The sequence below is a fragment of the Paramormyrops kingsleyae genome, chromosome 13, assembly GCF_048594095.1.
Source record: "Paramormyrops kingsleyae isolate MSU_618 chromosome 13, PKINGS_0.4, whole genome shotgun sequence".
Classification (NCBI taxonomy): domain Eukaryota; kingdom Metazoa; phylum Chordata; class Actinopteri; order Osteoglossiformes; family Mormyridae; genus Paramormyrops; species Paramormyrops kingsleyae.
Window position 1 is genome coordinate 17,591,999 of NC_132809.1, and position 14,302 is coordinate 17,606,300.

Genomic DNA, 14,302 nt, shown 5'->3' on the forward strand with positions numbered 1-14,302 from the left:
TATCTGTTAAACAAGGAGAAACGGCATGATACAAAAACAAAGGCGCCTATATACGCCTTGTTACTCATCGGAATGGTGCAGTTGTGTGTCGCTGAAAATGGAGCGTGCAAACTCGATTTGCACACGGCACTCGGGGCACTTCAGAGGGAAAGCTTTGTATCCCGCATTTCCCATGTGTGCCGCAAACACGCCAGCTCGAGCAGCAGAAATAGGCAGGTCGGCCAAAGCATTGTACAATGTAGCTATTGTTCTATAATTTGTTTGCCTTTGATATTTTGGGGTCTTTCATAAATATTGTATGCCATATTCAATTACACTGTATTTCACTGAACTCTGACTCTTGGTATTCTGCTGCCCTCTAGCGATAATCTGCCAAAATAACCATAAATTATAGAAGGTTCCAGTTCCGCCTAAAGAGGCTTGCGTGGTGGACGCGGACGGGCTCTTTTTCACAGTATGTTAAACCCTCACATTACAGTATAGTGAAGTTGATTCAAAGCTTTTAATATGACATGCATAGTCTGCTTACATGCAGTAGAAAACTAATGACTGATTCTCCACATATACACTTACCACACAGACTTCAAGCAAGGGTTAGCTTTGCTAAAATAATAAAACAACACTATAATTCAGCATGTGCACTAAAACATACGTACGTTCAAAGACGCTGTCTAAAAGACGATCTATATCAGCACGAGCAGGGCTCGTGGCTAATTTAAACGAGACATGGAGCAGACAGTGAGCGACGCTTTCATGCTGCTATTTTTTATGTACTGCAAGTGTGTGACCACCTCTCATTAGGAAGGTAATACAGTGTAATATGTTATAAATACCTGCTTAACTCCTGCTGTTATCAATACCGCGGGTGTGTTTTGGATCATGTAGGAACGCGTGCCACTGCCAGAGCTTTTTAGCCAATGACATGTCAGGAAGCAGCACGCACAGGGTACTGCTGCGCCGGGATGCCTTCATGGGCGCTCGGAAATTACAGTTTTCCGCTCAAATCTTTGCCCGATTTCCTCATTGGTATATTTTAATGTTACCATTTCCAGCGGGGTGGCACTGGGTGTGGCAAGGGCTCTGTTGCCACCCCTTTGACTCCGCCCCTGCTGCCACAGATATTCTGGTTTGAGATGCTGGTTCTACACTAAGGCTGTGATTCAGGAAAGCGGCAGGCAGATAAGGCGACTCTACTGCATTTTACCATCAGGTGGTGGTAGCGCATAACTAATGTATGTATTTCTGATTATCAGGATTTTTTCTTAAAGAGTCTTGTTAAGCTATGAATGTGTAGGAAAGACTTTTTAGGCCTTTTAGTAGGCAGGTGCCCCTTGTAGGTCTAAGGACGGAAAGGCACGCAGCGCCCCCGCCCCGTCCCGCCCCCCATTGAAGCGCAGGGCGGCATAGCGGAGCCGTGACTGTGTTTGTAAACAGACTGACGTTGTTGTTTCCAAAGCAGACGCGAGCCGCCACGCCGCTGTTTGCGGAGTTCGGCCGGCGTGCGTCCGCCGCTGGATTCATTATCACCGCAGGCTGTTTGTATAGCTGGGGTGTGTCTCGGTGCTGCCGCAAGGAGGCTGAGCACCTTCTCTCACATTAGACTGCCCGGGAAATCAAGGCATGGGCTGACTGATAACGACAGATTCCTTTTAGCCATAGTAAAATGTCTGTAAAAGTACTTTGTATGGGTGGTGTGTGGCTCAGTGGGTTAGTAGGGTGGGTCCGTGTTCTAGAGGTTGCCAGGTCAAATCCAGTAACAGACAGAGTAATGAACCAGGTGGGCAAATCTCTTAACTCTAATTACTCCTGGGACTGGCTGACCCTGCCTTCTCAATTGTGCATAACTTTGGATAAAAAATTTATGGTGGTCGTTTGTTGGACCTTCTGTAATTTCAGTGTAGACGTATAAATATGTTAAAAGTCAACCAAATGATATACAGATACTGTATCAATGTTCCATGACCTGCTCATAAGCTCTGCTTTAGTCTAACATTGAGCAGTTTTTGAGGTGATAGTCGGTTTATTATTCGTACTGTATCATTTGTATGCACGTGTAGTGACACAGTGGTTCCTACTGTCCTAATAACAGACTAACTTTCCGTCTTCCCACCTTTCTGTGGCCTGTAGTGGTAAAGCATGAACGCCCGGCGGTCATGTGATCTACGGTCCCTCTCGCCGTTGTGCATTTGCGTCTTGATGTTCTCTGGTAACAGGGGTTTGTGTTTTGATAGCGGTTAATGATAAATGGCCCCTTCGGGCTCATGTTCCGTGTCGCTCGGTTCTGGCTTTTGTTCAGCCTGGGAGTTCTGCTAAGATTGACAGGTGAGGATGATTATATGCAGTTCAATAACATTCCATCCTATCAAAAGCAGCAGGTTGATGTTAGAATCTCATTTTTTGATGGTCTCATGGTGGTCGTTTGTTGGACCTCAGAACAATCTGGAAAATGTGCATGTCAGTCTGTGTACCCCTGATAGTTTGCTGTCACCTTGGGCTGAGCTTCTCTCTGTCCTTTCAGCATTATCTCCATGTTCCACAGCCACTGCTGAGGAATCTTGTCGTAGGAGTGACCGTGTCACGCCAGGAATTCTCTCACTCGCCCTGTCTGACACGCTTCTCATTCACAGCTGCCTCCGGTCCAGACTGCCCCCGCCGACCGGCACAGTGAGCCTGCACCAAACAGGGCAGTCTGACTAGCTCATTAGCCAGCTCACGCATTCCCACCATGTCCACTAATAGCCTGGCCCCCTTTGGCTATTTGTAGGAGGGGGGCTGACAAGCCTTATTAAGACATGCATTCTTGACAGCTCATAAGATGCCATAAGGTCGCCTTTGGTTTACTTGGTGACAGGCAGAAAGCACTGGCTATGTCACCGCGGCACATCTGTATGCCTGACGTTCTGCCAGAGGATTGGAGGCAGATGCAGATGCAGGTGAAGGTGCAGCAGAACCTTTCACTTGACAGATCATTCCCCCCGGCTACCTGGGCCACCTAGAGAGCCCAGCACGCCTGTACCCTTGGGTCCTCTGAGTGCTGGATACTTGCGTGCTGACAGCCAAAATGCAGCCCGACCTGTCTGGCGAGGCGGCCCCGCCCGGTAATGCGTTGTGGTTGCTCGGCGACGGACGTCCCCTTTGGCCGGGTGTGGCCACCTGCGGCAGAGGTTGCGCTCGGCAGCACTACGGAGCTGGGACTCAGACTCGGACTTGGACTAGGACTCGCAGCTGTGGGGTGCCAGAGGGTTATCGGGTGGGGGGGGAGTTCTGCCGCTTAGCCATTAGCGTGGAAAGTTCTGCCTGTCCCTCTCCCTATCTCTCCCTCCCTGCCTATTCCCCCACCCAGGGTGCCTGGGACAGGGTGAGGGCAGCTCTCCTCTCAGGACCTGTGAGCAAGCAGGACAGCGACGCGTCCCGGGGACGACATGCTACGCTACAACTCCCAAGTGAGCACTGTCACCTCCACCGCGGCAGAAGCCCCGGAGCAACCAAATGAGGTAAGAGCGAGGGGCGTGGATGGAGCGGCCCCCCAGGCACTGTCCTGCACTCCCCCACACTCTCCCGCACCCTCATCTCTGACTCGCCGTCTCTCTTGCATCCAAGTTGCAGTGTTGACTCACTGCTTCCTTCGGCCTGCCTCCCTACTGTCCCCCTTCCCAGTTTCACATTTTGTGGCTCCTGACTGGTCTTTCCCAGCCTGTCCACCTCACTGCTACTCGTACATCTGCTTCCATACCGCTGGGCTCTCAGTTGAAGCGCGCTTGCTTGCTTTCAGAGGTGCTCTCCGATGGCCTCACTCCGATAGGACCTTCATGTCTTTTTCATTGATGTGCCAGTTCTTCTTTGAGCCGCCTGGCTGACCTGCTATTTTAAGGTGCAGACTCACCTCCTCGGTCCTGGCAGGCCTGTGTCGTGTCCCTGCACTCTAATGTAGACCCCTTTGCATTTGTGACACTCGACGTACCGAATCATTGCTTCTAAAACCGGGAGCTACGCACTGCATTAGCAGACAACTCTGCGATTTAGAATTTAAAGCAGACAAATTGTTCATTGGAATTTATCACTGAAAGTTATAGATGAGAAGAAGCTCCTCTGCTTGGTTTGCGTGTGTGGGGCAGGGGGAGTGAGCGAGGGGGAGTGAGAGTGTTGAGATCCAAAAACGTCTGGGCAGGAGCCAGCTGGAGGCGATGCCATGAGATGAGTCCCCAGCCTACAGAATCTGCATGTTCTCATCCATAAAAAACCTTGGAGGGTATTACTGAGACTATTCATATTTACTGAGATAGGTTTTCAGTAAATAACCAGCCATTCAAAACACAATTCTTTTTTCCTTTCTAATAACTTGAGTAAGTCTTGGCCTGCAGCAATAGGCATTTGTTTTCTTATACAAATATTTAAAGGTATATTTAATGACAAGATTAGATGAAGAAGATTCTTCAGTTGTACTTATTATGGCTTTTTAGTAAGATGGCTTTGATATTCAGTTTTTGAAAGACCAAGCTAGTAGTATGATATCTGCCACAGCTCTGGTCAACGCCTTGTAATCAAACATACTTCTCATTCTGCAAGTGTAATTTCAGGGTTTGTGTAAATTCACTTCACGTGTGCGCATTAGATTCAGGAAACAATGAGGCTTGACAGCGAGGACAAATGTCTTGGCATCTTAGAAATAATGAAACACAGTTGCCTAACTTCCTCTGAAAGGACTCTTGGGGTGGGATGTGAAGTTTAACATGGGGTGTTAGCTATTTCAGGAATGTTTTCGTGCAATGGGGCACATTGCTTTCACAATTTCAGCTGTGAGTGTGTAAGTATTTAAACCAGGAGTCCCAGGTGTTAAGGCCTTTTTGCCAAATGGGTTCAATGGGGAAAATCCAGTGTAAATAAGGGTGAAGTTGATTGTTGCACTGGGAGCAGTGTTCTCTCTCACTGCACGTCATCACTGGTGTGGCCCCATCATCTGTGGCCTACGAAAAAAGCTGCTCATTGTCAGATTTTCTAACTGCCTCGTCCCCCAGCCTGAGAAAGTGGGGGCTAGCAAGATATCATGTGCCCTAGGTAGTTCTGTCGGTAAAGATTATTTTTAGTATATCGAAATCTTTGGTTGGCAGGCTTCCCCTCGATGACATGCCATCCTGTTCACACACTAAACCGATTCTGGAATCCAGGGGTCCATTGTGTCCCCCCATGAAAATGCTCTTGGCCCAGGAGAAGTGGGCCTGACACTGGGTACCGTGTTGCAAAGCTTTGCCTGAGTCTGCCTGTCTCTCTGTCTGTGTCCAGAGGACCATCCGCCGGCTGCGGCTCACCCTCCATCCCAGCGAAGCCCACGGACCGGAGGAGGAACGCCGAGCTGCCGGCGATCCTGTGAGTCTGGGGGCACGTGAGAACACAGCCATTCTCCGCATGCTCGGACGACACCGTCTCTCACCTTCTCTCACCATCTCTCACGCACACACACACACACACACACACATGACACGCTACCGGCCAGCATCTGTCTCCGTGCCTGTCTTTGTATCTATATCTGATCTCCTCTCCCGCAGTTTCGGCTGACAATGTTTTTCCAAGTGTTTGCCTTATTTCCGGCAGCATTCCAAAGGCACTCGGCACAGAGGTCATGTGCCCGTTAAGCAACATAACATTACTGTGTATATACAGGTACGTCTTTACTGTGTGCAAGATGGATGATTAGTTAACAGAATAACCCAACCAGCTGGTCAAGAAAGACAGAATGCGACACTTTGGCCTGAAAATATTTACCCCATTTACCCTCCCGTTTGACATCACAGGCTTAGAGTACATCATTATCAGTGTCTTTAAACAGGGTGGTGTTGTACTGGGAGGTGTAGCAAACCAGTAGGAGGCCATAAGCGCTGCCATAGGGATGTCATCGTGGGTTTAGTGTGTTAGCTCTGTCTAGTACCATGTCCCTGTACGTGTAACATCTCATCGTAAGCAGACGTCCTGTATCCAAGGCTACTGTTGTGGTCTGGAATATGTCTCAGTAAATCTGGGGGGTGTGCTGTGATCAGGGACACTGTCGCGAGCCCCCAGCGAAGGTATCCTCGGTGTTCATCGGGCCTTTAGCGGTCAGGTTTAGCGCAGCGCGCTTTTACGAGCCATTTTTCACAAAGCACTTTGCTAGGTTTTTCCCAGAGGGAGAGAAAAAATTAAACTGGCAGTCGGTAAAAGCGGAGAGTCATGCATCAAGCCCTTTTTGGAGAAGCTTCTAACAGAGGGGGGGGGGGGGGGCGCCTTTTAGCTGCAGTGTGTGGGCGCTGCACCCCGGACAGTGTAGGGGGAGGTGAATGGGATGAGGAGAGAAGGAGGGGGCATGCAAGGTGGTCATGTGATGAACATGACAGATCCTCTCCTGACAGTGACTGTATCTGCGGGCGCGTTGTACCCGCCGGAAGGGCATACTTGTGTACGGCCGCATGGCGCCGGCCGGAATGCGGTGACGGAGGAAATCTGCAGCTTACCTAATTCAGGAATGTGAACATGCCTTCTGCATCTCACCCGTCGGAGGATACGTGCTCTGCAGACAGGGCTAAGCCGTCGTCTTCAGGCACGAGAGCGAATGGCCATGGAGAGCAGGACCGGCGCTGAGGAGGGGCACGGCGCTTCCAAAGGCGACGATCGTGGGCGGTCGACGCGCGGGAACGCACCACGACAGCAGCGTGACGCTGATGGAACCACCGGCTGGGCTCATTAATAATGCAGGCTGCCACACACACCGGAGTGTCTCATGACACACCTTCGCTACTCCTGTTGCACGCTGCTATGTTGACCTTCTGTTAAACGTGGGGGCGTTTTTTGGAAATTCTGACCTCAGGTGTATCACTCTGACCACTCTGCCGGCCAGACCATACACACAAAGGAAGGGGAATGCTGTGTTTGATCTCCGAGATCAAACACCTTTCTGTCTTTGAGAGCACTAGCCCATCCCCCCCCCCCCCACACACACACAATGAGCTCTAAGCGTGTTCATGTGCATGTGTGCCTCTGCAGGGGGCGACAGAGAGCAGCCTCTACAAGAGGAGGAGGAGTGGCTATGCACGGCGAGAGAGGCCCGTAGGCGCGGAGCTCCCTCTGAAGGTGGGGAACATGCCTCGGAGTTCCATACTGCCTGCGTAGAACCACACTCAGAACCGTCACCCTCTGTGTTCAGGATGGGGGCGCTTGATCTTGATGTTCTTGGCTGTGCAAAAATTCTAATTGCGCTGCAGAAGGAGATAAATGTTGTGTGGTCTTCAGGGCTCAAGCAGTAAAAGAACAAAAGCTGTATTTCTGTGATCAAGTATTTACACAGGAGAGCGGGGGGGTGGGAGGGGCAGGGGCGAGGGCAGGGGGCAAGATAGCAACAGTTCAGAAACAGTTCATGTGACACACCTGAATCGGCAGAACGAAAACGAGCAGTGGAGGATAAACGTCAAGGCAACAGCACTGGCAGGAGGGCATGTGACAGAAAGATCTCGCAGGACTGGATGCATCACAGATTCAGGATTTTAGCTTTGCCTGAATTCAGGGGCTGCATCCTTCGAAGGTTTTTGAAGGTCAAACGGTGACCAGTGTGTTCTCCCCCTCACCCTTGAGTCACTAAGCATTGCTCCTATCGTCTAGCTGGGACACGCCCACTGCATGATCCGTCGTGACTTGGCAAAAAGAAGGATGCATTTCTAGGCTGCATTTGAAGGGGCCTTCGGAATGGGACAGTCTTGTCGCACAGCATGATGCATCAGGTCTTCTAATGCAGCCTTAGAAGGACGCAGCCCCTGAATCTGTACACAGCCATTGGCATTTAGTGCTAGCTGCTAATTTCAGACACACGGCTGTATAGATTCCTGCCTGTGTGACTGAGGCCTGACTCAGGTGACCCTCTGTCCCCCAGAGTCAGCCCAGTGTAGCCAATGGTGCAGAGCATCTCTCTCCCCCACCGGACAGGCCCAAGATCTACGCGGTGGTACAGAGGACTGGAGCTGATAGCAGGCAGGAAGTGAAGGCCTGCGAATGGCCAGTCGATCAATTGAGAAGCGAGGCGAGCTACATCCGGGAGGTGAGCCTGTTGGGGGGGGGGGGGGGGGGGGCTTCACCACGCTGTGCTGGGGAACATCCGGGTTTTTTCCAAATTCAAGGTGTCCCTAGGTCAGCAAGGGAGGGGCTTGTGTTGCACTTCTTTAACCAATCGCAGTCTTCATTGTATGATATCACTTTCATTGGTTCATTTTTTTTTCATCTTCAAACTCAAGGCTCCCAGCCGTTTGGCCTGGCTGGTGTGCGACCCAACATGCCAAGCCTCTGTGCTCATGATCGGAAAGTCACTGGTTTGAGTCCTGCTCGGGCCCTTTACCGTGGTCTTTCAGCTTGTTGTTATTGTCATCAGTGTTTTTTACACACACACACACACACACACACACACACACACAAACACGGTACTGTGCAAAAGTCTTTTTTTAGGCAAGTGTTTGAGTTATTTATTTGGGTAGTAAGGGTGTATTTTCTCCAAATGAAAAACACCATTTAATAATAGAACGTATACAAATTATTATTTTTATTTATTTTATTTATTTATTTGTGATTATTGGTCATTGTTGACACACCACAGCACACAGTGCACAACAACGAAATGTGTCCTCTGCATTTAACCCATATGTGACTTTTTGTGACATAGCAGGGGGCAGCTAATTCAGCACCCGGGGAGCAGTGCTTGGGGGCGGTACCTTGCTCAGGGTACCTCAGTGGGGTCTTATAAGTAAATCAATAAACACTAACAGCGATTTCCTGTGTTCTCCAAAAGGTTTCTGATGGTGGACGGCTAGATGATCTCCGCTTTGTTTCCCAAACCTCTCCTCAGGGGCACCTCAGCCATTCCATGTATTTGTTATATTTCACATCCAGCTCAAATAGTTCATAAATTTTATTTGCTTATGAAGTCTATGAGGTATTGATTATGTGGTGTGTTAGTGGTCAAATCAAAAACTTTCTGGGTATATTGGGTCGTTGCTGCAAATGCTGGGGTGGTTTTAGGAGAAGTTTGAAATTGTTAATGTCAACACACTTTGACTGATGTAATATCATAGTTTTACATCAACATGAAGATCATTTACACTGTTTTCTAAGACTTTTGCACAGTACTGTGTATAAGTAAATATGTGTATATAATTATTATTTTTAGATCTATCATTAAATAAAAACACACCCTTACATTGCTTCATACAGCCGTCACAGGTAGGCATATTCCTTTGTTTTGTATCTATGACATGTCCCTTAACAAAAAGCATACACAATAAAACAGGTATTTTACAAAATCTAACCTTGCAACACTGCTTTTAATTATTGCGGTGATGTCACACAATGAAGGCTGTGATTGGTTAAAGAAGTGAAACACAAGCCACTCCCTTGTTGACCCAGAGAAACGTTGAATCAGGATGTGCCTGTGCTGGGGGCTGACCAATCAGCCGTCAGGAGGTTCAGGAAGAACATGGAGAAGGAAATGTTTGTCAATATATGGATGCAGGGTTTAATTCCTGATAGAGAAAGTTCTGTTCAGACCAAAATATAGTCCTATAATATCAAGCATTTACATGTTTCATTGCCAACACTGCACAGGTGCGGGAGTCCCTGGAGAAGGTGAGGGAGAGGATGTCTGGGCAGTTTAGCGGAACGCAGCAGACGATGCAGAAACTATCGCAGGAAATGCGGGTGAGTCGAAACGAGCAGCAGGTGGCCGTAGATGTTTGTGTCACGATAAGCTTCCAAAAAACCAGGGGGAGGGGTCGCACCCTCAGAAGAATGTATGAGCTGAAAGGTATTTTCTGAGGAATGTAACTTCTTCACCTCTGTCTGCCCACATCCACAGTCACAGATTTCCAGTGGCAAGAGGAGGAACCAAGAGGCAGATGTAAGGGTGAAGAACTCGGTGATCGATTGCTTTGACCTGATGAGCATCTCCTATCTGTAAACATTGACCTAGAAGTAGATTTTGATGCCAACATTGAAATGCCAAGAAACTGTGCCGCTGCTTCAGGCTCGCTGCCCCAGAAGCCCAGTAAGACTGTAGTAGTGACACCTGAACCGCTATGCATTCAGCAGGATGGCCTGTTGATGTACTTAAGCTTCAGCATTATCAGCACTGTCATGCTTTGAAGGTGGCTGCTTCACAGGGTGTCTGGCTGTCTGACTAACCTCTACATGACTCACGCAATGCAGAATCCTCTGCCGGATAGATGCGTCGGCTGCACAGAGACGCGCAGCGAGATGGGGGTCCTGCGCAGCTCCTGGGAGCAGGCGGAGGAGAGGCTGCAGGAGATGGACAGGAAGCTGAGTGCAGCCCAGACTGAGAACCACACACTCAGGCTGCAGGTATTGCTCAGGTCTCTGGGGGCAGGCAGATGCCAGCCGCTGGGCGGTCATGTGACAGGAAGCTGCTCGGAAAGCATGTCAAAATAAAACAGAGAAGCCCCAGAAGGGTGTGAGCCAGTCAGTGCTGCAGGGCAACAGGGAGTTCACATGTAATTTAGGAATAATGAAAGTTATGCAATTAATCCACTTGTAAATCTATAAATAAAACAGGGTGGAACCACTAATACGTAGAGGAAACTATTCCTCGCCTTTTAACAGAACCTACACTTTGAGTGGCACCATCAAGCCATCAGTTTCGTCTTTTTCCCTCCACCGATTTAATGTCTGTTTTGCATCTATCTTCCACTTTCTTATACTCAACCATATATGAAACAGCATTCAGAATGTTGTACAAGTCTAAATTATCGATGCTTTAAATAAAGTTTTATGTGTTTGTATGAACTCAAATGCTTTTGTTGTTTAGATAAGACTTGACTTCCCTGGTACTGATGTATTTAAGCTTGATTACAGCCCCCCAAGGCTGCCATTTATAGAGATTATATTCAGTCGCTTTCATGTGTATCCGCCCTTCTTCTGTGCTTTCTTCCAGCATGGCAGACCAAAAGCCACACGTGTTCACTTCTTACACGCTTTGCCACTGTTTCACTGTCGCTAGGTGGAATCCACACAGGACGCGAACTCCCAAGCTCTCCGCGACTTGACCCAGAGACTGCAGAGCCAGTATGAGGTTCAGCTCCAGGAGCAGGAAGCAAAGTACAGGGAGGAGATCACAACTCTCAAGGTATATCGGCCTGGCTGGTGTCTCCGGGTCACGTCAACCGTTGGGAGGTGACAGGTGGAATTTGTGACATATCAAAAAGTACATGTATGACCAAAAAAAAAAAGGCTTCTCTGGTGAATGACCTGGACGAAACAGGTACAGGTTCAAGTGTCAAATTGGAAACCAGTATTGAATTATTGTTTTTGTTGTAAGGTATGTGGCATGCTCAGCATGTAGAGTTCAGTCAGCGCCATCTAGTGGTGACTTGTGGCGTTTGCAATTACAAAAGGTTTAATGGTAGTCAGGAGGTCAGATCCAGCATGGAGGAAGGCCTACTTCATTTGTCAGCTGTAGTTTGACATTGTTGGTTTTCTCTTGTTCCCAGATGCACTTGGATGAGTGCCTTAGACGGGCCGAGGAAGCGGAGAGGAAGGCCAGGTTGGCAGAGGCTGAGATAGCGGAGAAGGACAGGAGGGTCCATGAAGTGGAGCGGCTCTTGGGCTGCATGGGCCAGGTGAGGCAGCGGGGAGCCGCGCCGCTCCATGGGATCTCAGTGTCGTGCCACAAGGAAGCGTTGGCCAGACTGTTGGGTGCAATGTCGGGAGGCTGTAATCGCAAAGGATTCTTGCCGTCTCGCCCGTTGTCCATCCAGGAGAGGACGCAGCTGGAGGGGAAGCTGCGGGAATGTGAGGAACGGCTTCAACGGCTGCAGCAGGTGCAGCATGCGGACACAGCGACCGCCAGGAGGTAACGGCCGGAGACTCCACCTCATTTCAAGGCTTCGTTTCACTTGATATCATTTCAATCTCTTCATCCAAAACGACTTTCACTACATATAGTTTTACATTTTAACCCATTTACATGGCTGGGTGTTTGGCTGAAGCAATCAGAGGCAAAAATCTTTCTCACGGCACAGGAAATAGGACTTTTACTCTCCAGTGTGACGCCTTAATGTGCCGACTATCTGAGGCTGACTGTAATAACCTCCTGCAGACCCCGGATGGTGAGCAGCAATGCTGTCCACTGATTGGCTACCTTGCAGGTCCCGACAGCTGGAAGAGGAGGCAGCTGGGCTGAAGGAGAGGATCAAGCACTTGAATGACATGGTGTTCAGTCAGCAGAAGAAGGTGAAGAGCCTGATTCAGCAGGTGAGGAACATAAGTCCATGTGCAACCCAAACAAACATGGGCCAGTGGTGATCAGCAGAGATGGATAGTTCAGGTTGAGAAAGTAAAAATCAAGACCAAGACTTTGTTTCAACCAATTAGCTCAGTACAGAGTGTCACAGTCAAGAATACTCACCCGGTTGGTTGAAACCAAATCATGGTCTGGATTTTTACTTTCTGGACCTGAACTATCTACCTCTGGTGATCAGAAACTGGTGTGCAGGTTTTTCTCCCTATTGGCTGTGTTCCCTAACACTGCCTGTAACCCCCTGCCCCCCCCCCCCCCCCCCCGCCCATACACACTCAGCTGGCTGGGCATCATGGTACTTTTCCAGTTATGATTTTATGAAACCCAGAGTCAGTGTGCAGAATCAGTCCATCTCTGTTCACTATCAGCCAATCCAGGAACAAGTCCAGTGATAACAAACATACAAGACTACGAGACTGTAGTAACATCTGAAATATGAAGTCTATCGCTGCTGGCCACACAGCTTTAGGTATGACAGGTTACTTTGATCAGATGAGGATTTTCTGAAGAGATAAATGTTAAGTACTTGTCAGGACTGACATAATGGCATTTCTTCTGTGATCTAAAACCCTCAGTCCCATGTCAGCCATCTTCTACAGCCCTGCTCCTTGCTGAGTTTTGCTGTGTCATGTCTGAATTTTTAGATTGAGGCTCTGAAAGCCAAGGTGGAACAGAAGGAGCAATATATTACAGAGCTGCTGGACCGAATTGCCATTGTGGAGTGTGAGGTAAGGCCTTTTGGGGGACATTTACCAATCTAAAGGCCAGGTGCGTGCAGTGGATATATCGCACTGCAGCACAGCGCACCTTTGAGGAACCTAAAGCTGGGTACCAAGTAGACAGCAAAACACAAGTGCCAACCAAAGGCAATGAATGATTGGTTCCCGTCACCTTCTGTCCCTCCCGTCGGTTGTGAAAATTTGTACTGGAACACACCGGCACAACTAGACATGACAGGCGACATACAACCCAATGAGAGAGCTCAGTTTCACCAACTGGCTTTCCTGGTGATTCAACATGATCAATCAGTGAACAACCGTGTCACACACAGCCGCACGACGGTCACCGACTCTCACTGATAACCCGACGGCTTTCAATGGCCGAAAATCAGTTTGATGTATTCCAGGCTTAAGTGACATAGTACCACTCATTACATTTCCACTACTAAAGCATTTTGAGCTATGCGTCAAAGTGTACATCACCAGTGGTCCCCAGGTAGTTAACACTGACCATTCACATTTGCTGAGCATCAGACCACCAGCAGTTTATTCCAGTGCCAAATGTCATCGCATTTTCTGACAGTCCAGTTTCGTCTTTTTCCCTCCACAGAATAACGAGTTAGAAGACAAACTGAAATATTACACCTCGCTGGAATCTGAGAGACAAAATCAAGCCACAGTTTCACATGCAGACCAATCTAATCCTCTCTCCCCACATCCAAGGTCTGCTCCATCGAAAATATACACGCCTTACATGAGGCTGATGGAAATCACAGCTGCGATTAAGATCAATAAAGAATATGAATAACATTAAGACTAAAATGTACAATTTCTTACTGTGAAGATCACCGGAATGTGCCGACACTGCTCTTAAAAAGATTTTTTTTTATTTGTGCACACACTGTTTGTTTGTGTCCCTCTTCGTGTGTCTGGTGGGAGGGGGGGGGGGGGGGGGGGGGTTTGTCACACCAGTTATTTTTCACTGTCCTCATGTGGTTCTGAGCAATCAAACTGATTTTCCTCATAAATAAGGTTTGGTGCTACACTTTTGTGTTGTTTGTTTTAAGACCAGATGTATTTTATTTTGCGTATATTTGGTGTATATATATATATATATATATATATATATATATATACACACATACTGTACATACACACACACACACACAAATTTTATGTATTGTTGAATGCCTATACAGAATTTTATATTTAACTTTATTGGTAATGTGCTCCGATGGGTAGATTTTGATTGATTTACACTTGGTCT

At 48.3% G+C, this 14,302-nt stretch overlaps 1 protein-coding gene across 1 annotated transcript; it reads left to right on the forward strand.

Moving 5' to 3' along the window:
* The first annotated feature begins 1,094 nt into the window (after window positions 1-1,094).
* Window positions 1,095-13,932, forward strand: LOC111846658 (myocardial zonula adherens protein-like). Its single transcript, XM_023817079.2, has 14 exons — window positions 1,095-1,232; window positions 3,344-3,494; window positions 5,281-5,364; window positions 7,012-7,098; window positions 7,892-8,056; window positions 9,610-9,702; window positions 9,860-9,901; window positions 10,210-10,362; window positions 11,018-11,143; window positions 11,508-11,636; window positions 11,775-11,869; window positions 12,165-12,270; window positions 12,961-13,044; window positions 13,646-13,932. Exons 2-14 carry the CDS (start codon window positions 3,423-3,425, stop codon window positions 13,841-13,843), a joined length of 1,434 nt encoding a protein of 477 aa, XP_023672847.1. The 5' UTR covers window positions 1,095-1,232; window positions 3,344-3,422; the 3' UTR covers window positions 13,844-13,932.
* The last annotated feature ends 370 nt before the right edge of the window (window positions 13,933-14,302 follow it).

Excerpts from the sequence above, each read along its gene's own strand:
- LOC111846658 (XM_023817079.2), top strand. The coding sequence starts at position 3,423 with ATGCTACGCTACAACTCCCAAGTGAGCACTGTCACCTCCACCGCGGCA. Across the intron at positions 8,057-9,609 it reads AGGCGAGCTACATCCGGGAG|GTGCGGGAGTCCCTGGAGAA; the intron begins GTGAGCCTGTTG and ends AACACTGCACAG. Across the intron at positions 11,144-11,507 it reads AGGAGATCACAACTCTCAAG|ATGCACTTGGATGAGTGCCT; the intron begins GTATATCGGCCT and ends TCTTGTTCCCAG.